The 23,451-nt window shown below is 40.7% G+C and overlaps 3 protein-coding genes across 4 annotated transcripts in view; 2 read left to right on the top strand and 1 right to left on the bottom strand.

Annotated features, from left to right (window-relative positions):
• atp2b1a (ATPase plasma membrane Ca2+ transporting 1a) overlaps nt 1-5,583 on the top strand; it is a 42,231-nt gene extending 36,648 nt beyond the window's left edge. Inside the window, exons 20-21 of one of the 2 annotated variants that reach the window (XM_042402808.1) lie at nt 7-123; nt 2,930-5,583. In XM_042402808.1, the coding sequence (XP_042258742.1) occupies nt 7-123; nt 2,930-3,307 (495 nt within the window). In that variant the 3' untranslated portion in view covers nt 3,308-5,583. The remainder of the gene's footprint in view (nt 1-6; nt 124-2,929) is intronic. The other variant, XM_042402807.1, reaches the window with a different exon arrangement.
• A 2,072-nt stretch (nt 5,584-7,655) lies between these two features.
• Nucleotides 7,656-13,932, top strand: mest. Its single transcript, XM_042403354.1, has 12 exons — nt 7,656-7,766; nt 8,135-8,361; nt 9,752-9,831; nt 9,930-10,007; nt 10,170-10,306; nt 10,430-10,488; nt 11,017-11,057; nt 11,184-11,254; nt 11,337-11,438; nt 11,542-11,618; nt 12,172-12,235; nt 13,621-13,932. Exons 2-12 carry the CDS (start codon nt 8,208-8,210, stop codon nt 13,736-13,738), a joined length of 981 nt encoding a protein of 326 aa, XP_042259288.1. The 5' UTR covers nt 7,656-7,766; nt 8,135-8,207; the 3' UTR covers nt 13,739-13,932.
• A 362-nt stretch (nt 13,933-14,294) lies between these two features.
• On the bottom strand, nt 14,295-23,318 carry copg2 (COPI coat complex subunit gamma 2). Its single transcript, XM_042403904.1, has 24 exons — nt 23,172-23,318; nt 22,544-22,596; nt 22,346-22,426; nt 22,182-22,253; nt 21,942-22,021; nt 21,703-21,778; nt 21,438-21,530; nt 21,173-21,259; nt 20,809-20,966; nt 20,525-20,658; nt 20,246-20,313; nt 19,803-19,991; nt 18,665-18,760; nt 17,985-18,228; nt 17,751-17,826; nt 17,041-17,144; nt 16,792-16,917; nt 16,626-16,694; nt 16,293-16,474; nt 15,909-16,038; nt 15,626-15,723; nt 15,341-15,479; nt 15,039-15,137; nt 14,295-14,713 (listed from the first exon to the last, which is right to left on the bottom strand). The coding sequence occupies exons 1-24, from the start codon at nt 23,206-23,208 to the stop codon at nt 14,583-14,585; spliced, it is 2,622 nt and encodes an 873-aa protein (XP_042259838.1). The 5' UTR covers nt 23,209-23,318; the 3' UTR covers nt 14,295-14,582.
• Nucleotides 23,319-23,451: the final 133 nt, after the last annotated feature.

The following is a 23,451-nucleotide window of genomic DNA, read 5'->3' as shown; positions in this document are numbered from 1 at the left end:
TTGCAGATGGATGTAGTGAGTGCGTTCCAGAGTGGAACTTCCTTTCAGGGGGCTCTAAGGCGGCAGGCCTCCAACTCCAGCCAACAACAGCACGATGTAACCAATGTTTCTAGCCCTACACATGTAGCCTTTTCTACTACTACCACTACTGCCACTGCCGCCAACACCGCTTCTGCCACTGTGGGGTGTGAGTGCGTGTTCTCCTCTAGTGCATGAGACTTTTATTTCTTCTGTTCTTCTAACATCTTCCTCCTCCACTCTCTTCTCACCTAACGTTGACACTTTTACTCTCTCATGCTTCTCCTAATGTTCTCCCTGTTTTCTTCAAAAAAAAAAAAAAAAAAAAAAAAAAAAGAAAGAAAATACCACATCTTCCATATTGCTTCGATAACACTGCTGTGTATATATATATATATATGTACCCTGTAACCAGGTCGCTTCTAGCGTCAAGGTGTTTTCTCTGTGTCATCATGTTTTTCTGTTCTGCTTCTGCTTTGGTCTCACACATGGAAAGGTTTTACTGTTATCTTGGGGGGGATGATGTGCATTTACTATTTGACAGAAAAAGTTATATTCTGGATTGACAGTCACCAGGTTTGTCTGCAGCTGCCTCAGTCTGCTCTGTGCCCCCTGTAGCACTCATGGGTCTGTGTCGCAGCTCTCTAGTCCCTAGTCGGGTAAATGTTTTGAGTATATGCCCATGATCACGGTCTAAAACGATAGAGACAAACCTTGACATGGACCTCTATGAGAAAATCTATCAAAGTGTCAGTGGATGTCCTGTCAGTCGGTGCTGAAATAATGACCTTTTCTTCTTCAGCTGTGGCTGTTCGTGACCTCTGGGAGTTTGCCGGTGAATTACTGCGGAGAAGAGGATGTGTTAAGAGAGAGGAAAGGGCTCCAGTGACATCCTATATCAGATAATGAGCTGCATTTCCATAGGAGAGTTTGTTTGTGTGTTTGGATGCAAGATTGTGCAGTTTTGGAAGATAACTGTGGAGATCCCACCATCAAATGAACTGTAACAACTCTGGACGAGGGCCTTTCCTCTTGACCGTGCCCTTAAAAGGAGCGTGTGCCTGTTGACAATGACTCCTTTTCTCTTTCAGATCTTCCCAGACAGACCATCTGACCAGCAGTGGAGTTTTAAATGTCTAACAGATGTCACGAAAAAGAGCTTAATGGAATAAATTACTGTACTCCTGAATGTAAACATGTGGGACTTTCCCAGAGTGATGCAGAATGACACATTCACAGCAGATCCAGTGTTTTTTTTTTTTTTTCTTGGTTTATAATACAACTTTTGAGTTGTTTTTTTAAAAAATGATGCAATGCTACAGTATTATACAGGTCTGCTGTAGGTGGGGTACCTTGAAACACCTCGGATCCGAAGTTAACAGGCTTCCCTACTTAACTCTGAACTTTTCCTTTCAGGTGCTCTTCGGGAAAAAAAAAAAAAAAAAAAAAAAAAGCAGGAACAACTTTTTCTTGACTCTGTCTCTCTCTCTCCATGTGAATACTTGTTTGTTGGCAGAATGTGTCCACCTACAGTTGGCAAAATGACCCGAAAAGAACGAATACCACTGACTCCCCACATATTCTTCTTTAGATTCTGTGAAATGTGTCATGGGCTATACTCAAAGGTTTACTACCATTGAACACAAGGTAGCGCCGCGCTCTGCATGGGTTCAAAGTCTCTGGTCTCGTTTGTGAGTTTTTTCTCTTTGTGCTGTTGTTTGGATACGTTATACCAGCTTGTAGACATGCTTGGCTGCCGCAGCTTCTTTGTTTTTACTCCACAAACATATGCTATAACTGACCACCCCGTTCCCCTCTATCTGTCTCTTTCTTTCTTTCTTTTTCCTCTCTTTTCTGTCTTTCTCTCTCTTCTTCTGTCTTACTGTCTGTTCTTTTTTCCTCTGTCTCTTTCTTATTCTCTCTCTGTCTGTCTCTTCACTCTTTCCTAAGCATGTCCAACAACAGTAAACTCTTGTGTCAAGCCTCTGTCCCCTTTTTTTCTCTTTGGATGTGTTCTTGTCTAAAGAACAGCATTCCTCTTGTCTCTTGGTTCCCTTTTTTTTGCATTTTGATTAATCAGACACAGAACATTACCAAGTGTTTTTCGTGAAATACTACCACTGTACTTACAAACACACACACACACACACACACACACACACACTGTATTGGGTTTGACACTGGTTTTTGCCCTCAATTTACCACTTTAAATACTAGTTTTTCTACAATGACAGAGTGTTTGGTCAGTGGAAAGGTTTGTCTACTGGTTTCAATCTCTCAGAAACACTTTGAATTATAGGGTTTTAAACCAAACTGCAATCTGCACAGGCTTACAGTCCAGTCTGTCACCACACCGACCAGAATCTTATCTCTATCTCATATATCTTATTTGTGCGTTAGCCCAATGGATAGACTTTAAATTCAGGCTATGTTTTGATTTTTTTTATTATTATTATTCTGTACTGTAGAACAAATATACTCACTCTACAATACAGACTTGGAGGAAAAAAAAGAAACGACACACAGAAACAGAAGAATAATTCCTGCTCCCATGTATGTACATTTAAAAACTGGCTTAGTATGAACGTTTGCGGAGGTTTACGTACTGCTGATGTAATGCACCCAGTGTAGCTGAGCGGTAAGGATGACTTCAACAAGCAAAGAGTTATAATTTACTACCAGATATAACCGCATATCTGCACGTGTTTCGAGAGTTTTCCCCCCTCACTGATTAAAATTTTTGTTTTGAAGCCCCTAAAACTCACCAATTATTGACCCAATAAAACCTGCGCCCTCCGGTTTTTTTATCTGAGGTGTTCTCCAAGTGTTAAAATACAAAATGCAGATATCATTTCCATACGTGACTAAACATGTGCCTTTCCCGTTCCCTGTCCCTTCTCCCTCCCTCCAGATCCGGGTGGTGAATGCATTCCGCAGCTCCATCTCCCTCTATGAGGGGCTGGAGAAACCCGAGTCGCGAACATCGATCCACAACTTCATGACCCACCCAGAATTTCGGATAGAGGACTCTGAGCCCCATATCCCCCTCATAGACGACACCGACGCAGAGGACGACGCTCCCACCAAGCGCAATTCCGCCAGCCCCCGCAACGCCACGCCCACGCCGCCCTCGCCCGCCACGGCCGCCCCAACCACGCCGGTCTCTCCCTCACCAAACCAGAACAATAATGCTGTGGAGAGCAGTAACCACCTCCTCCCAGAGGGCACCAAATCAGGAACCCCATCGGCCCCGGGGAGCCCCCTACACAGCCTGGAGACCTCCCTTTGATCTGACCCCCCCCTCACCCCGCCCTCCACGCCCACCCCTCCACGCCGCACGTTACCACCAGTTTTCTACCCGCCACCAAGGAGCTCAACTCAGATAAAAGAAGGAACACTTGGAGAGGAAGGGCTTAGAGGGAGAGCGGAGTCTTCTGTGAGCTTAGCTTGGGCTGGACTAAAAGAACAGCAAACATTCAGAGGAATGTACGGCTTGGTGTGGATGCTTTGGTCTTCTTTATTTTTGGTTCTTATTAATACCCCGCTGCAACACAAGGACTCTGTCTCCACCCCCTCCCCCCCACCTACCCCCCTTGGTAACTTTTGTTTTTCTCGGTAAACAAGGGGTGATTATAAACTCAGATTGAAAGTGACCTGTTTTTATTATTCTATTATTATTATTATTTTAATTGAGAAGGGGAGGTCCTCCTCCTGGCTTGAAGATCGTCTGTAAGAATTATGAAAGAACCTTTTAGCTTCTCTTTTATCTGAATGGTGTTGTATATTTATCTCTTTGGCCCTTGCTCATTCAAATCTTTATTTCTGCTCCATTGGCTGTTAATATTTTGAGTTATTTATGTTTTTGGAAAAAGCAGGTCTGTTTACAAAGTTTGTAGATACTTTTTTTCTGTTTGTAGGCAAAAGAGCTTCCTGATGTATGATGCAGAAAACTGGGACAGAATAAAAAATGAATGAGAGGATTATTTCAGATACTGCTGTATTTTCAGGAAAAAAAGGGTGTTTTTATATTGAAACTTAACTATTTTTGCCTGCAAGTTTTATTTGTTATATATTTGTAGATAAATATAGAAACTTCTAGCCAAACCGATAAACACTAAGGCTTGTATAGAAAAGAGGTCCACTGCGCGAGGTGTTTTTCACAGGAGAGGGGGACGGGAAAGACAATTCGGGCCTCTGTCCACTAACATTGCTATAAATATTTACTTCTTCCATTTCTTGATAGTTTTCATGTGCACAAAACCTTCTGGACTTCTGGATTCTCTTTTCATTCATTATGTTGTGTTCAAGGATTTCCACATGTTGAAAGGTTCACTCATTAAAGGGAGTTTAGAGTATATCTGGGCCCGTATTTAGCAAGCATCTCAGAATCACTCCTAGAATCGCGCTGAACGTTTTGACAAGGGAAAAAAAAAAAAAGTCTTACCTCAGAGTCGGACATGGGGTGCTTTTGAAGTCACCTTCAGCAGGAAGTACAAGTTTTAGATTTGTGGCTTTACGACACTTGGGATCTGTTTTAATGAAAAAGTCTTCTTGTGGTTGTTATTAGTTAGAGCACATTCGGAAGAGGGTGATAGAGATCATTTGATGCAGGAATAAGAAACTAGCTTCACTTGTGGGTGTATGACAAGCTAATTTATGCATGTTGAGGCTAAAAATTTGTTTTTGCCAAAACTCATAAAAGCACTAAAAATGACTTGCACACAAATTACAATTCACCTGCTCTTTTTTTTTTCTTTTTTTTTTTTTTACTACCACTTGAGTTCAAATAAGCGCTGTATTGTGAGCTATTCAGCCAGTGCGCCTATTTATTTTTTAATCAGAAGTTCATATAATAGACTAAACATGAATGTGCCTTGGCTACAGTAATAATTTAGACGATGCTTTCTCCCGTCATTTGCCACCTCCTGGGAACTCCTTACAGATAAAACACTGTTACTCCTACAGCTAAAAGTAGGAAAAATTATGCCTCATTCTTAAAATTCTCAGCCACTTAGGACTAATTTCCTCCCTATGGATGCTTGATAAATATGGACCCTGGTCATCCTTTTTTTTTTAAAAAAAAAATTGGTGCATTTTGTTTCTATTTTTGTTTTTCTCAGCAAAACATCAGCCCCTGCTTATGTACAATATCGACATTTGTTTACTCAGGCATAGAAAAAGTATTTAATTTAAAGGGAGTCTATAAAGAAAGAACCTTTTAACTTCAAACTTTGTGTATTTAGGTAGAGTAAAACATTGTCTTGGTCAAAAGCAAGTGAATTATTTTCATATTTTCATTCAGTCTTTAAGATCATGCTTTAGAAAAACTTCATTTCACTCCTCCGAGTTCTGGTTTGTTGACATTTTAAGAATCAAAAAACCGTGGAGAAAAAAAAAAAAAGGCTTATTTTTTCTTCGACCCTGTCCATAAGTCTCCTTTCACCATGAATAAATGTTGCTGCAGTTGATTTGTTTGTAAAATATTTTTGACACCTGATGTACTGGAAACGCTAAAGAATTGGACATGTGCATTTTTCAAGAATAAAGACTAGGCATACACTGGTATCTATCTGCACAGGGTACTTTATTTCATAGCGTTCCTTGGGGAAAATAATTTTGATACAAATCACAAAAAAAAAAATTTACCTTTGTATTTTTATGACAATAACTGATGATACCTTTCATCATACTAAACCAATTTTGGATGATTTGACACCAATCACGTTATATGGGGAGGGTTTTGGCCACTAAAATGTGTGTTGTTCTGGAATATTCATCTCAGGGTGCAAATGGTGTGAAAGAGAACAGGCCTCTTTTTAGTTTGTGTATTACCACACTTAATTAAATGTTTGGATCGGTGCTTGTCAATCACACAGGATGACCCGGGCAGCAGGCTGCAGATTCTTCCTGCAGCTTTCTGGCCGTCTTCACCTGAAGGGCCGTGGACAGGGGGGAAAAGGAGTGGAAATGTTAAATCACAACGTTCTCTGAGGAAATAAGTTTGTTTTCCAAGTTTTACAGATGACAAAATAGCAGCTAGGATTGCATACAAACTGAGAAATTGAAAAGACAAGCAGAATCCATATGAGGAGTTTGTTCTGTAGCTTCTTCCTGTAATGGGAACGAATGTTTTTCCATCTGTTTTATGGATTATTATTTTTTTATCTTTTAACATTTGGAAATAAAAGTTCTTCATGTCTGTTTATCTTGAGCATTTTAAATGGATATCGTGATTGGATTTACATTTGAAACTTGTCGAGTAATGTGTATGGTTTTTAAAAATAAAAAATGTATTTAGCCTAACTGCAGGGCCATGTTCTTTATTTATCATGCAGTACTTATGCGATGTAGTCACTGAATGCATTCAGATGTGAACACTGCAGAGTGCAAATCATACATCTTGGTCCTGCTGGGTGCAGGTGATTTTTTTTTTTTTTTTTTTCACAAGAAAGCAGCTTTTCTGCATAACAGTGCAATTGCCAAATGCAATGCAACCGTTAGATTACACCCAATGAACAGAGTAGCCAAAGCAAGTACTTTTAATTACATTATAAATACTTGCACAATACCCTGCAGTCTATTTTTCTGTTTCGTCAAGTAGTTTTAAAAATGTCTTGTTGGGAAACAATGACTTTGTGGGCGATTGGCCAATACCAATAATGTATCATGACAAGGTGAATTTGTTGTCTATCAGGCTGAGACAGATGACAGTTCAAAATCCATGCAGGTTGGCAGTGAGTATTGCACAATGGACGCTTTGTTGGGAGCCTTTGGCACAGTTGTCTCTCATCCACAAGGTCATGTCTTTCTGCTTTTGCGCAGTGGTGAAGCAGGTGTAACTTTGGGACATCATGTTTACAATATCCAGCAATAGGACAACAATTTTAATGCTTCTTTTGCAACGTATGTCTTTGAATAGACATATGTTGCAACATATCTTGTGTTAACAAAGGTTGTTTACATCTTGTTGCTTTTTGGCACAATATTAACATGAATTTTAACAACTGCAACAATTCACTTGTTGCCAAGAACCTGAGCTGTGTCCTACTGTGAGTGATGTAATCAGGGCAGGGCTGCAACTAATTGTTATCATTTTCATCACCAATTTATGAAGTCTTGGGTCTATCTATCAGAAAATTGTGAAAAATACTAATCACATTGTGAATTCAATTTTGCCTAATACAATATGGGACTGACTGGTAGACTGGAGCCAGTGAGTTTTCTTCCATTTATTTTTAAAAAAATGATTAATCAATCACTAAACTTGTGGCCAAATCATTTTCTGTCGATCAACTAATTGATTAATTAAATAATAATCTCAGTTTTTCTGTATACCTCATAAAAGATAACATGCCATTGCACATCCAGACCAGCAGGGGGCGACAGACTTCTCTGCGGGACTCCTCTTTGAGCCCTTTAAACCTGGAAATTTATCAAAGATTGTCTATAAATAAGATGAGTCACTCGGTCTTTGCGTCCTGACGGATGACAATAACCACAACCAACAACACTGTCAACATTTTGTCAGTCCATTTTAATAAAGTGGACCTCAGCTTTAACACTTAATTTCGTACGATCAAATTCGATAATCGTTTGCGGGACGCGGGAGCGGGACAGAGTGAGACGTCTTCACTTTTCGTCTCCTCTCTGCGAACCGTTGTTTCTTTCCGCCCCGCAGGAATTTATCCTGCAGTAATGGAGCCGAAACACAGGGCGAAGGTCTGCAAGTGACAGGTCGTGACATTTCTGTGAGTACCAGTCTGCTACTGTGTCAGCTTAATAAAATAAACATAACCTAGAATGAGCACAGAGGAGGTTTGGAGTTGTGTTTGGCTCCCGTGAGTTGGTCGTTTTCTGTTGAAACCGACCGTGTTAGCTAACTTGCTGTAACGTTAAATCTTTCAATTGAGTGACAGTAATCTTAACCGTCTACGGCGGCTTTTTATCAGGTGTTTACTGTCAGAAAACACCACACAGTTGCACAATTAATTATCGTGGTCTACAAAATTAAATTACAGTCTACTGTGTAGGTGCGGAGGCAGAGAGAGACGCTTCCACCTCACCTGTAGGGAGTGAAATTAACTTAAAACATTTTCTAATATTATTCCTCCTGGAGGTCCCTGCACACTGTTGCATGACTCCGGATCTCACAGAGGCGGGAATGCGACTCCCCCACCGCTGAGCTCAAGATGAAAGAGTGGTGGATTCATGTGGGCTTGATCTGCATCCCGCTGGTAGCCGTCTACCTGCACATCCCGCCCCCTCAGCTGTCCCCTGCCCTGCAGAAGTGGCACAACGCCGGGGAAGTCTTCCACTTCAGAGGCAGGAAAATCTTCTACAGAGGTAACAGTGTCTCCCAGCCGCAATAATAATGTTACAGTGCCTCCATTGTGTTGTCATGGCATGTACTTGTGAACAGGAATGTGAATGTATTATCAATTTATCTATAATTATCTTTCAGTATAGGAATAATTGTTTATGTATAAGATAAGCTTATTATATATATGTTTATTATAAGATAGTGACACATGTCCATCACCAGAGGCTGAGGTAACCTCCTCAAATTGCTTGTTTTGTCTGACTACCCAAAGATATTCAGTTTAGAATAAACTGTCTTATCACAAGGTCCATTTAGTAGATGTTCTGGAGCTCTCAGTCATATCACGTGATCTTCATCAGCCATTGAAATTAGCCCAGTTGTCACGATATTGTTGATGCACTTTAAGAACTTCTCATCAGTTTTGGCTAAAAAATAAATACACATAATGAAGATCGTATGATATGATCGACAGCTCAGGAACCTCTTCTAAATGGACCCCATGTGTGATGCTTTTGTCTTCTGCTGCATAAAGAGTCAAAAATTATATTTGAAGGTTTATATTCGAAGGAAGACATTCAGTTTACAGTCATAACAAATAGAGAAAAGCAGCAAATTGTCACTTTTGAACAGCTGAAACTAGTGAATGTTTCACATTTTTACTTGATAAATGACTCAAGGGAATTTATTTATTATTAAAAGTATTATTGTTTAGGCACTAATTGTGACAGTCATACATAGTAATAATAATTATTTTTCTAGCACCATGATATCCTTATACACCTTTTATCACTAATTCCCGCATTACGTATACAGGTACAACAATCATAAATGTGTCTCTCAAAAGCTGCATCAATCTTTTTTTTAATTTTTCTTATTACTTTACCATATGACTACTTGTATGTGAAAAATTTCACTCATAGTGACGAACTCACAGAAAATTAATCGCCCGACTCTGTAGTTTCCCTCGTCTCGATAGAGCTTCATCATATCTTTCTGCTCATTGTTTTGTTTTTCCAGAAAGCAAATTGGTTCAACCTAACTGCTCTCCTAAGTGTCACTTGCAGCCACAGCAGGCAGCTGTTTTCAGTTAAAAACCATTGTACATGACCTTCCCAGCATCAAATGGTAGACAGTGTTAATGAAAAGCTGGTGAACAGAGAGGAGCGTTTAACAACTAAAGAGCCAGATTTTTCCCTCAGGAGTTGGTGGAGACCAAAAAAAAAAACCCCCATCCATTAACTTCCATTAAAAGCTAATGTGGCAAATAGACAAAAGTAATAGAGGCAATTGTTAGCTAACAGCTTGCGTTGTATTTACAGCCTGTCCCAGATGCCCCAAAGTGGCCAAAATCATTCATTGCAGGATGCCTGATCATCATTTACTGTGTGTGTTGCCCTTCTCTCCTCAAACCAGACTCCTATGGTGCTTTGGGAAGCTCAGATGTCATCATTTTGCTCCACGGCTTCCCCACCTCAAGCTACGACTGGAACAAGGTAATCACTGCACACGCTCAGTCGCTCAACAATACACCAAAACACAGTTGAGAAATGTAGTCTTTTTGTTTCTAAACTGTGTGTTTTTGTTCTCACAGATCTGGGAGCCACTCACTCAGCGCTTCCATCGAGTCATTGCACTGGACTTCCTGGGTTTTGGCTTCAGTGACAAGCCAGTGAGTAACAAATGTGTCAGTTTAAATGTTGAATTCTGTTGCTTTTACAGACTAATTCGGATACAAAATGTTTTGTTTTTTTATTTTCCGTGTGATGCTCTGCTTCCACACTTTTTCTGCACATACCCATAATTCATTTTCTCCCATGTCTGAACACCCTAGCGACCCCACAGGTACTCCATCTTCGAGCAGGCCAGCGTGGTGGAGGCACTGGTGGCTCACTTGGGTCTGAGCAACCAGCGAGTCAATCTGGTCTCTCATGACTACGGAGATACCGTGGCGCTGGAGCTGCTCTACAGGTGTGTGTGCAGCAGTGTATTTATCCAAATTGTCCAAAAAAAAGAGTTGATTAGTGATAAACCGCTAACCATCACTGTGTGTGTGCGTGTTGTTTTTTGTTCTCTATTCTGCTGCCAAACCAGGAGTGACCAGAATCGCACAGGTCACCTGACCTTCAACAGCCTGTGTCTTTCTAACGGAGGTACAGTTTTTGACAAAGATCTTTATTCTTACTCCTTTCCTGAATCAGGGTTTCCATTAAAATGTTGGGTTTTTTTGCACATCAGACTGAAACATTTTCAGTCAAAAGGAATATTTGGTTCCTGTTTTATCAAGTTAAGTTCTCTTGTTACTTACATGAAGCAAAGCAGCTTACTGTGCTGTTTCTTGTGCTATGAAGTGTCAGTAAAGCATTCAAATATAGCTAAAACGAGTCGATTCATTGACAGAAAATGTATCAATGTATCAACAATGCTTTTGGTTAATCATTTAAGTTACGTAATGAGCAAAAATGGCAGATAAATAGTTACAGCTTCTAAAATGTGAGGATTTGCTGCTTTTCTGTTTTGTTTTGTTTTTATCAGTGTAAATTGAATACCTTTGTTTTTTTTATGACAAAATATGCCATTTGAAGATGTAACCTTAGTTGCAGAATTACACTGACATATTTGACTCGAGTCTGATTTCACTTGAAGGCTTCACAAAGTGCTGACACTTAAATTTCCAACAGGATTATTCCCAGAAACACACTACCCACGGCTGCTGCAGACAGTGAGTCACCTTTGTTTTTAATGCAACCCACCCTACATCTGATGAGATTGAACTGGAAGTTGGTTTTACATGCTCAGCTTCATGCAGTATGTTCTCTCTGATATGTTTTTGTTTTGTCTCCAAAAGCTTCTCAAGGACTCCGGTTTTCTGGCTCTAGTTCTGACACGTCTCACCAACTATATGATCTTCCAGAAGGGGTAAAGAGTTTTGTTCCAACGTTAGAGATCCAAATGTATGTATGTAGGTATATAAAGTTATACACTTTGTTGTTTTCTGTAGGATCGGGGAAGTTTTCGGTCCGTACACGCAGCCCACAGACGCTGAGTTCTGGGACATGTGGACGGGTTTACGCTTCAACGACGGCAACCTCGTCATGGACAGGTGCGTGTTTGTGCGCTCACTATGTGTTCAAGTAGTCTTAATTATCTTTGCCGTTCTTCCTTTTTCCGTTTACGTCCGATTCTGTCCTCTCCCTCTCTCTCAGTATTCTGCAGTACATCAACCAGAGATTTCAACACAGAGAGCGATGGGTGGGCGCGCTCACTTCCACCTTCATCCCACGTGAGTGCATCAGACGTTGTGATGTGCGTGTAAAGAAATCAAGAGTGTGAGAGAGCGCTCTCATTGAGGCCGCACGCTTCCTTAAGGTGTATTAACCCAGCAGCCTCGGCCAGAGAGCCGCTGATGCTAAGCTGCTTATAGTCTGTGAGGAGCAGCCTCGTAGTCCATCTGTGATCCGGAGCTCAGGATGGGGGGGAGTGGGGGTAGGGATGTGTGTGTGTGTGTGTGTGTGTGTGTGTGTGTGTGTGTGTGTGTGTGTGTGTGCTACTGACACATACTTCATCTGAAATACAGCAGAAAGGTATTAACCAGAATTGCGCTGAGCCAGTTTATTCTGAATCAGTAAGTAAAGGGACTGATTAAAGGGTCAGGCTGTTTAAAAAAAAAATGCAGATTATAATCCTATAAATTATTCTTTCCATTCATTTATCTTCTAATTTTGAAATGAATCATCCAAACATAAGACTTCCCTTGTGTATCACTCCTCCACCCCTCAGTGTTCTTCCCCTCCACCTTTCCTCTCTGACTCCTTTCATCCCTCCTTATCTTTCAGTGCACATGATCTACGGACCCCTGGACCCAGTTAACCCCCATCCCCAGTTCATCCGTCGTTACCAGTGAGTGCCCCGCCCTCCGATTCTTAAACCCTGTTCAGATTATCTCTAATACAGGTCTTCCTTCAGCTCACTCAGCGAATGTGAACGAGGACAAATCGCAACAAAAGGGGGGAAAGGGTCGTTTTACTGATCATCTGAACCCCTTTTTTCTGCTCTACATGTGATTTGAGCTCAACAATACTAACTAACTCATTGTTTGCCTATGAAATTGTGAATTTTTTTTTTTTTTGGGGGGGGGGGGGGGGGGGGGGATGTAGGTTCAAATCCTGACCGGGGCTACACTGAGTTGTGAAAATAGGAGGAAGTGAAGCAAAAATTTGCTCAAAAGTTGTTGTTTTTTTTCACCAAAAAAAAAAACCAAAAACCTTGTTTCACACTCCTCTCAGTTTTGACACGAACACCTTTTTCACTTCTCAACTGCTGGCCTCAGTGTTTTCATTTCTCATGGACACTTTATCTACTGTGCACTTTGTTTTGGAATCTCGTTCACTTTGAGGATTTTTGTGATACTGTCTTGCACACAGACGTGGGAATCTCATTTGGGGGTTTTTTGTTCATCTTCAGGGTCTCAGCTCAGTCTGTTCACCATGTTTACTCAGTCTCACACACAGTTAGGAATCTCATTCATCTTTTTATCTGCTGTGGTTCCTCAGTCTCACACAGAGTTGGGAATCTCATTGATTTGTTCATTTTAAGAGTCCCTCCTCAGGGACTGTCTTGAGCCAGCAACCTCATGCATGAAAGGCACAGATCTTTCCATTTCACCACCATCTTTCACACTAGTCTCCGCTCCTCTTTGTTCTCATGAAGGCAAACAGCAAAAGTGGTTACAGGTTGGATTTGAACCAGGAACCTTCAGAAGATGGTGCCAGCAACATTCCCTCTACACCACAAAGGAAACACTACTGTGAGGACAACTCATCGTTGTCTCATAGATCTTGTGGTGAAAAACATGCAGTTCGGATTAGTTTTCTACTTATTGAATATAAATGCTATCGCCTCACCATCTTCACTCAAAAATAGTTTTCTTTAATTTTCTTACCACCACAATAAAATGTTGGTACCATTTCAAGTCATGTAACATCATCTTTAAAGTATTATTTGAGAATTTTTTTTGGAACCTTTTTAGTAGAGAGATGACAGAAAATTAGGGAGGAGAGAAAGAAAAGAAAGCTGTGCAACAAAGGTCCGAAGTTTGATTTGAACCAAGAACTCTGTGTTTCATGGTCAGGGTCTTAAACCTCTCAGCCACCAGCATGATCAACAAGATCAACATATCATTCCTAATCTTTGTCACTTCCCTGATATGACTTTTGGTCCAAACACTCCACAAAGCTTTTGTTCCTTTTGTCCGTAATAATCTTGTTTATCTCTTACTCCTGCAGGCAGCTAGTCCAGAGGTCAACGTTCACCATTTTGGACGAACACATCAGTCACTATCCTCAGCTGGAAGATCCCACTGGCTTCCTCAATGCATATTTCAACTTTATTCACTCTTTCTGAAGGGGTACAACGTACCAAATGTCCATGTTTCAGAGTGAACTTAGACTTATAAAAGTTGTCTGAAATATATTTGTGTTGCAAAAGAACCAAAGTTAAAAATATGCACATATGGAGCAATGATTTTCCCTGATGATTGTGACCAGAAGCTAATTTACCAGCAACACTCATGACATGTAAATCACTGCAGTGGAAGACATAAAATGTGAGCTAGAAACCACATTATTAATTGTACTTAATGCAACTGACTAATCTGATGGTGACAGTGTTAATTTAGGAATCCTAAAAAGGAAGCATGATACTGTAATTTTGGTTGTGTGATCATTGAACATATCTGTGGGACACTGTTTTGATTCCCTCAATTTTTTTTTTCTTGGTTTCTTGGAGTCCTGCTCAAAAAGGAATCTGTAATCAGCTGCATTCTGAATGAATTTTGATATGATTTTCTACATTTCTCTTGATGTCAATTGAAAACATTAAATGTCAACTTTTCTTCAAATAAAACTAGTTTTGTAAAAAAAAAAAAAAAAGTTTCTTAAATTGAATCCAACAAATGAAGCCTGGTGCACAGTCAGAATTTATTATAGATTAGACAAATGTAAGATTTCCTTACAGCAAAGAAACATGAAGACCAGCAGACAATATAAAGAAACGCTTTTTAGTTTATATTCTAGAAGTAATAAAACATTTATGTTGGTATTCAGATTGGATGGTGTCAGCATAACAATCACAATATAGCATCATAATGTTAGGGCTGTGAACGTGAAGATCTCGGTGATGACTCCCTTTTGTCATGTAGAGATGAAGTCTTGTGATTGCGTTGGCACGTAGCTGCACAAGCAGCCCTTTAACCCACGGAGGCCAGGATGACATCAACCACCGTCTCTTCACTACTGCGAACCGTCACTTGCATGGTGACGCCGTCAGCCAGCGCCAGGCGGGCACGAACCAGCACATCGTGACCTCCCCGAAACACACCTGAGAGGAAATGAAGAGGGCCAATCAGATCACACCAGAACCGTTGTTTTAAAGACCATAAGTTGTTGCGGAGGTTTGGTTGTTATATTTACATGTTTTATGGAAAAGGTACTGAGATTGAGATAATCATCCTTATCACAGTATGACAATTTAAATGACTGGTTGATCCACCTCCATGTTTTAGAAAATATGTAACTCTAAAATCTGAAATTAATCTATAGCATTTGGTGATCACTCGTGTCCAAAAACATAACACCAGAGACAACTTTTTGTTCCGTACAGGCTGAATTTAAACTGAAAAACACTCCTGACATCCAACACCCACCAGCGAGGAAGAGGACATGCGAGTTCTTGTTTTCAGGAACTTTGTCTGAGCGCTCACATGGCTGCATTCCCAGGAAGCTGATGATGTTACCCACCGCCTCTGTAAGAGAAAGCCACAGATGAGTCATTTAACACTTTCTGTCAGTTACATGACATGCCTTAACATATTATGTAAATCTAAAAGCAGTTATTTGCATGAACTGGTAACTGCTGAAAATACAAATCATAAAGTAGCAGTGGAAGAAATAAACCTTAATCTTTGAATTTTTGGAGAAAGTGTAAAAGAATTTGACTTCTGCGTACCGTCTAAAGTCCGTACAGACGCCAGAGCAAAAGTCTCCTCCTTCTCGAATTCGTCTCCCACTTCCTCCCAGGCTGCTCCGAAGTTTGGCTTCAAAACCTTCTGGATGTGGTCTGCGACTGTCACCTCCAGATCCTCCAGCTACAGAAGAGCAGGACAGAAGAGGACAAGAAAGAGTCGGATGCAAAGAAGAGGAAACAAAAGAATTAGATAGTTAAAACACTGATGGAAATACACCGGGCTCATTCTTCTTCTTCTTCTGATTTGGACCTGCTGTGATTACGTACCACATATTCATCGTCATAACCGTCGTCGTCAGGCTCTCCTGTGTTGGGGTCACAGTCTCTGACCAGGTATTTCATAGTGCAGCTGAATGTGCAAGACACTGTGGACAGATGAGACACATCAACAACATTTTCTTATATCATTTTATGTACACAGTGTATGGGAGTTAACTCTCTCACTCTACTCATTCAGGACAATATTCTGTTCAAAACATTATTTTTAGATGATCCTGCTTTTACTGTAACCGCCCCAGTAAGCCCAGTAATAATGTTCCAGTTTTCCTACCAGCGGTGGGGTCGTCATCAGGCAGGCGGACCAGAGTGTAGCATGAACCGGGCTGACTGTAGGGGAGGCTGGGGGCAGGAATGTAGTGTATCACCTCGTAGGACTCTGACGGCTCCATCTGCACTACGACCTGGAACAGAGAATCACAAAATTACACATCAGATCAATTTCTCTGTTTTAGTTCAGCTACTGTCATGTCAAAAACATGTCTTAAGTCATGAAGCGCGGGTTCCTTTGACCACTTTACCCACTCCTGGATTGTTTAGCCCCATCAGCAAAGACTGATCCACAGTCCAAATAAGGAATTTTTTTAAAAAAAATATCTAACCTGTGTTATTATAACAAAAAATGACAATGAAACCATGCTAATCTCTCAGCTGGTACCTTCTGCAGGAGCTGGTCGTTCAGAGTGTTTGTGCAGTCGAACTGGAAGACCATATGTCTGGCGAAGGTGTGTTTGATGCATCGCACCACGTATTCTGTCTCAGCCTCTGTCAGCTGCACCGGCTCAGAAGACTTGAAGAGCGGGCCAAGCCCCTGGAACTCTGGGATGGAGGCCAGTTGTTCTGTCCGATGATAAAAAGCAGAGACAAATTGAAACGAAGAGCAGGGGAAGATAAGACTGACATCATATTAATTATATCTAATCAGGTCTGTGTATGAAGGTGAATATCTGTCTTCTTGCGGTCTTCAGTCATCTTGTGTTTACAGTCTTACCTTGATAAATGTCCTGGCGTGATGGGGCCAACTTTTCTGGCAGCTTGCTGGTAGCAACAGGAGCAATTTCTGGGAAGAGACAAACAACATCAATTATCCCCTGAACTGAACATGAACGCTGCCTTTGCTGCCTGAACTATCTGATTAGTGACCATGTCCTGTGTACCTGTTTTCTGTTCTGTGATGGGGGTGGTAGCGAGAGGGACGGTCTTCATGTCGAAAGGTTTCTCTGTGGGCTCCAAGGTGTACTGGTGGAGGGATTTCTCCAGGCCGGGGATGGAAACAGACAAACCTGAGAGCCATGTAAAGAGGAAGGGAAGTTAAAGCACACCCTACTAGCTGCCTGGCTTGGGAATTTTTTGGCAAACCAACAACCATGACTTTAAAACACAGAGCAGAACAGTGTGTGTCTTACCGTTGAAGATGTAGGCAGCGTTAAGCGCCTTCTGTTTCTGCTGTAGCACGTTCATGTAGAAAGTAGCTCTGTCACGCACCTCGTCATCACTGTCCATCATACACCTGTGAGTGTACATACACGTCAAAGGCATTAGAGCGGCAACGATTGGAGTTGATTAATCGATCAACAGAAAATGAATTGATAACTATTTTAGTCATTTTTCAGGCAGAAACACCAAAAGCTTCTCTGGTTCTAGCTGTAAACTGACTATCGTTGTCTTTAGGACTGTTGGTTGGACTAAACAAGACATTTTGATACATCGCTTTGAGCTGTGGGAGATTATAAACAGGCTTTTTTCACTATTTTCCAACAACTCTTAGACATAACGATGAATCGATTAATCTAGAAAATAATCAGCAAATGAATCAATGAAAATAATCATTAGTTTCAGCCCTAAAAGGCACACTGCATCACTCATTCACTCAAACACAAATGTATAGTATAGTGCATATTTTAGCCATGTAGACTCCAGTTGTATCACCTATCAACATCAAAAAAGGCTCATCATTAATATGTTGAAATTAATTAATTTGGGGCAACAACAACTTCTAAAAGTGACAGCACATCAATGGAGAAAATGCAAAAGTAATTCACCAATTAAATATTTCTGTCTCAGAGTAGAGTTCAGGGTTATGAAGTCACATTAACTAATGAAAGTAAACGAGTACCTCTGCATGAGAACCAGGACACTTGGCAGCAGATCATCATTCTGAGCTCCAAATTTAGCTAAAGCACTGACTGCAGCTGTGGGTGGAAGACGAAAGAAAAACAAATGTTTCAGCTGCTAATAAAATGAATATTCACTAATTAACAGGATGGGATGAAAATTACCATATATTACACTACTAAAGTAAAAGGAGCACTGACAAAGATAGTTGGAAACTAAAAGAAATGATGATTACCTGCACGAACCGCCTCGCTCTCTAGCACCACTCGGTTGAAGATGAAGCGGATGTACTTGGAGGGCTGGGGCGTGCGTGGGCCCTCTTTGCCCAGTAGGTGCAGGATCTTTGTGGCTAGCACGGTGTGCTCGCAGTCCTCGATGAACTCGCACAGGTGAGCCAGGCCCGTCTCTTTGCTCTCTGGGTTCTCCTCAATGATGCTGATGATGCAATCCACGATGGCCCGCTTGTACTCGAACCCGCCCTGCAGGGAAGATAAGAGCCAATGAGTAATCTGAACTGAAAAACAACTGAAAAATGTACTGTAGGTAATAATTGAGTAATAATATACAACACACAACAAAAAGGACCAAGAGACTAAGCCCTGCTCATTGCACATGGTCAGTAATATGATGAACACTAATACTAACAAACCATCTAATAAGCTAACCATGATTTTTGTTGCACTATGAACATCAATTCATAGAATTAATGTATACTTGTAGTAAAGTATGTTTATGAACAATATAATCTGTTGTACTGTGAAGCAGTCAAGCTCACAAAGTGGCAACTGTAGTGACAACATTCACATTTGTGGTATGTTTTCTGCAGGTGAACGTCATTTACGACTAACAGGTGTGACACTGATAAAGAAACTCCCTGTAAAGGCCAAAGTGTGAAGGATCGTCTGATCAGCTTACATCGTCTCGGAGCATGTTGGACAAGAAGTTCATCATGACGCTGTGTTTCCTGGGATACTTCTGACACAGAGCGCTGATGGCCTGCACCACCACCACCTGGAAAAAACAAGTATCAGGGACAGATTTAGGACGACATTATATAGAACAAAAATAACAGGATTTTAAAAAGCCTTGAATCTCATTAGAAATTAATCTTTTGTGGCCACAGAGGCTGAAATCCCAGAGAAAACTAAAAATACCGCCTCACGTACGGTTGTATGCCTCCACCAACCAGTCAAGTTTACAAGTCAGTTTACATCCATGTCTGTCCAGACTCATAATACTTGTAGTGAAGACTTTGAAGGAATTTAATAAAAAGGTATTAAGTTGATTTTCCTTGGATGTGTTCATATGCTCAGCCAATAAAGCTGATTCTGATAGAACACAAAGTTGTAGCCATGACAGTAGACAATAACCTGAGGGGCCAGATGGTTTGTTACACAGAACCATCTGTGTAGACGCTTTTTTGAAAGACACTTTCAAACAACACTTGGCAGTGATTGGAAGGACCATCTGTCTACCACCATGTCATCACTTTCTCACCTTGCGAGGCAGCTGGATTCACGAGATCATGCATTATGACATTATGATGTCACAGTGAAGTTGACCTTTTGGATATAAAATGTCATCACTTCATCATTTTATCCTATTAAGACATTTGTGTGAAACTTCATCATAGTTGAATTCTATATGAATTCTTGAGTTATGGCCAAAAACTTGATTTGTGAGGTCACAGTGACCTTGACCTTTGACCACCAAATTCTAATCAGTTCATCCTTGAGTCCAAGTGGACGTTTGTGCCACATTTGAGGAAATTCTCTCAAGGCGTTCCTGAGATGTGTTCACAAGAATGGGACGGATGGACAGATAGATGGACGACTCAAAAACATAATGTCTGGCCAAGCATAAAAACACCTTACAAGCACTGTTCTTACATGGCATTCATGCAATAGCAAATTAAGACTTCTGTATGTGATGGCTTAAGTAGGACCTCATTATAGCATCCTTTCACTCCATATGTATGTGTATGGATTTAGTTGTGTTGTGTAATCAAATAAAGGTTCAAACAAAACTTGAACCAAAACAAAAAATGTCTGACCTTGAACTCATCTGAGATCTCAGAGACAAACGAGGAGATCTGCTTCATGAGTCGGTCCACACTGCTCTCACTGCCGGTCTTGAGCAGAGTGGTGATGGCCAGCGTGGCGATGCTGCGGTTGGAGTCGGTGATCAGGTTCTCCAGGTCCAAGTTACAGGCAGTCACAGCTGATGGATGCTTCATGGCCACCTGGTGGAGAAATGGTAATATGAAAGTAGTTCATTAAGTATTATAACCTGTTATTACCATACAGTTAAGAATAAATTGTGTGTTGTCAAAACAGATTCGATAAATTATGAATAAAGTATGTATGAAGCTGAAAAATCATAAAAAGCTTATTTCTAAAAAGTCCAGTAATTTTACTTCTACAAACATACAAGTGATTTGTGTGTATACATAGTTCAACTAGCAATGTAGAGGAGGGAAGGTGAGTGCAGCTGTACCTTGTTGAGGGTCCTGACTGCTGCGTATCTTAATGCTGCTTTGGGAGAACTACAGAACAGCTGCAGCACTGCAGGAAGACAAAAACATTCACAATAAGGCTCATTAGCAGTTAAAAGTATGAGGATAGCTCAATTTACAAATCAAATGTGTCAGAGCTGTCCTTTTATTGATGCCAAGATTTATACAAAAAACAAAACATTTATGCTCCAAGTTGGCAGACAGACATAGAAAAATACACAGAGTTATGGAGTACCAGAGGTGTGAAGTAAAATACTGACCAGACACAGCGGGGGCCAGCTCCCTGGCAGTACAGTTGGGCATGTGCACAATGGCGGAGGCGGCCTCATACACCACCATCTCATTCTTGTTTCTCAGGCAGCTCTCAATGAAGTCAAACAAGGGGCTGTCGTGACTGTAAAAATGCATGACGACATGACATCAACCCAACAGTCTGTGCCATGTATTCATATCTCAATCAGAGATATTATGAATGACAACAGATAACTTATAAGTCATCAGGTCTACAGTGCAAGTACCCAGAATTCCCTCTGTGTCTACTTACCCTCCCTCTGTCTCGTCCAGCAGTTTGCTGGCAATCCGGATGAGCATGCAGTATGCAAAGGGAGACTTGAGACCAGACTTGGTGAACTTGTTGAGCATCTTGGTCACAGCCAGACGGTCGTTCTTCCTGAGGTGATACAGCAGGCCCAGGGCATGGTACTGGAGGACAAGACACAACAACAACAGTTTTGAAATTAGACATGATTAACATGTTTTTCATCACCAGCTCAGTTTAACCTGAAACACACTGATATAGTAATAATTTCAATGATTTTTGTTGTATGTACCATTTATTTTATGTATGAACCATAAAATAAATTAACACAAATTCTCAGCTCTTAATGTGCATCTGTTGTACTACCTACCTGGACCATAATATTGTCACTGGAAGCAGCCTCCTGGGCTTCATTCACCCAGCGCTTCACCACATCGTAGCTCATCTTCACCATGTGCTGAACACATATAAACACAAAGGGACTTCATTACAAACTAGCAATGAGACATCACTTTAAAACCATGTCATCTTGATTACACACACAAAAAAAGTAATTTACAAGTGTCAGGAAAACAACAATCTCTTGCTATTAGTTTTCTATCTAGATTTAACAATGACACTGTGCCATGTCTTACCAGTGAGGAGACCAGGGCTGAACTGGACACACTGGGCACCTTATCAACAATAGCCTGCTTCATGTATCTCTCAATGGCCTGTAGCATGGTGGTCTGTGGAGAAGGCAGGAAAAATGAACAAAAAGTGCTTCAATTCTTAATTAGAAAACATGAACTTGGTAAAATTAAAGCATATACAAGAGGTGGTTATCTGTGTGAGATAGCAAGGTGAAGGAAGTGATGGGATGAAAGGAAAAGGACGCAAAGGAAATAGAGCAGCACTCACATCTGTAATCCTGCAGAGGGCTCTGATAGCAGGTCCTCTGTAAACATCTTCCTTCCCAGTCATGTCTTTGGTCAGGCTATATAATAAAACACAGGACATATATAAGACGCTTTGTCACCTCTTAAGACAAAGCGCATGTGACATAAATTATGAAAAAACATTATTAAAGTATGTTAAGTCTTATATTAAGTATTGTTTCCTCTGTACAAATAAATCCCTGTATATGTCATGGTACAAACCTGCTGGTGACAATGATGACATCCTCAGAGATGTTGGCCATCTCTTTGATGGTCAGGTAGCACATCCTTCTCAGGGTTTGCTGACAGAAAAACAAACAAACATAGTTTACTCTTACTGCAATCATATTTTAATACTACAAGTAGAATTTATTTAGTGCTGCTTACGCTAAATCAAAAGCAAATGAGAAAAATATCAAGCACTGACTCAACCAAGTAAAGAATAAATTAATATTATCTTACATCATTGGACTGAAAGAGCCTGGTCATCGCAAAGAAGGCTTCGGTGGCCTCTGTGGTCCCAAAATGCTCCCCCTGTATGAATAAAGCCAAAAGTGAGAGAGAGTCACAAATTCAACACATATTAAGAAAAAGCTACTCTGCGCTTTTGTCAAGCAACCTTTTACCTGGTTGAGGAGGTAGATAATCTTGGTGAGAATGTGGAGACATCTTCTTGGATTGATGGGAGTCTCGTTGAAGATGCGTGCCTATAAACACAAAAACTGACACTTAAATTCATTTCAGTGATTATGGTGCTGTTTTTTCTTCACCTATCCCTTGTCTCATATATGTGCAGTTTAAAGAAAAACCTAGTGCAGACTTACCTCCTGCAAAACGGCACTCTTCTCCAGATGTTGGAAAGGGTTTGACCCACTTCCTAAATGTCAAAGCAGAAGGGTCAGACGTCTTTGCATACAAACACTTTGTCTCATTCTCACTTTGCAAAATTATATTTAAAGCCAACAGACGCCAAGGACGCAGAGATGGCATGACGGTGACATTATGCAACATTCATTCAATGAATAAGAAACTAAAACACATATTTAAACTTACAGAATTTTCTCCTTTGCATTAACGCATGACTGCAGCAAGATTAATCAATCTATATTTTGGGCTCATGGTCAAAGAGGACACGTCTATTAACGAGCAAAACCAACAACAGATATCACAACACCCAGCTCGCAATGCTAGCATGGGTCCGCTCCACTAACGGTAAATTTAGCAGACTCGTACTGGCTTTTTAGGTCATCATGTTAGTCAATTATAAACTAACTAAATAATCATATTTTGGCTTGCAAACCACGGTTAACAATCAGGTTCATTTACTGACAGTTTAGCGTTTACTTTAGCCGGTCAGCTAATAGGCTAGCTCCGCGTTAGCTCCCAAAGCGAGACGCAATTTACAGTTTTCAAACGCCGTCGTTGTTTAAATTAATCACTCTCCAATCTTACCAGACTCCTCGTCCTTCTTATCAAACTTTTTAATCATTATGTCGGAATGAAGCTGACGGAAGAGGGCAAAAGATGCTCTCAGCCTCGATCATCAGAGAAGCTACTTCCACGTAGCAAAAATGAAAACTCTCTTCCTGTTGGAACGTCCACGTCGACGGAACATACGTCAATCCCATTACACGTCATATCCGGTAGGGGGCGCTGCAGACAAGTCAGATTTTTATTATAATATAATATAATATAATAGATCTTATTTATTTTGGAGGTTTTTTGTTTTGTT

Source organism: Thunnus maccoyii, chromosome 23 (assembly GCF_910596095.1).
Source record: "Thunnus maccoyii chromosome 23, fThuMac1.1, whole genome shotgun sequence".
Classification (NCBI taxonomy): Eukaryota; Metazoa; Chordata; class Actinopteri; order Scombriformes; family Scombridae; genus Thunnus; species Thunnus maccoyii.
Note: the sequence above shows the minus strand (reverse complement) of the source record. Positions and strands in the feature narration are given on the sequence as shown.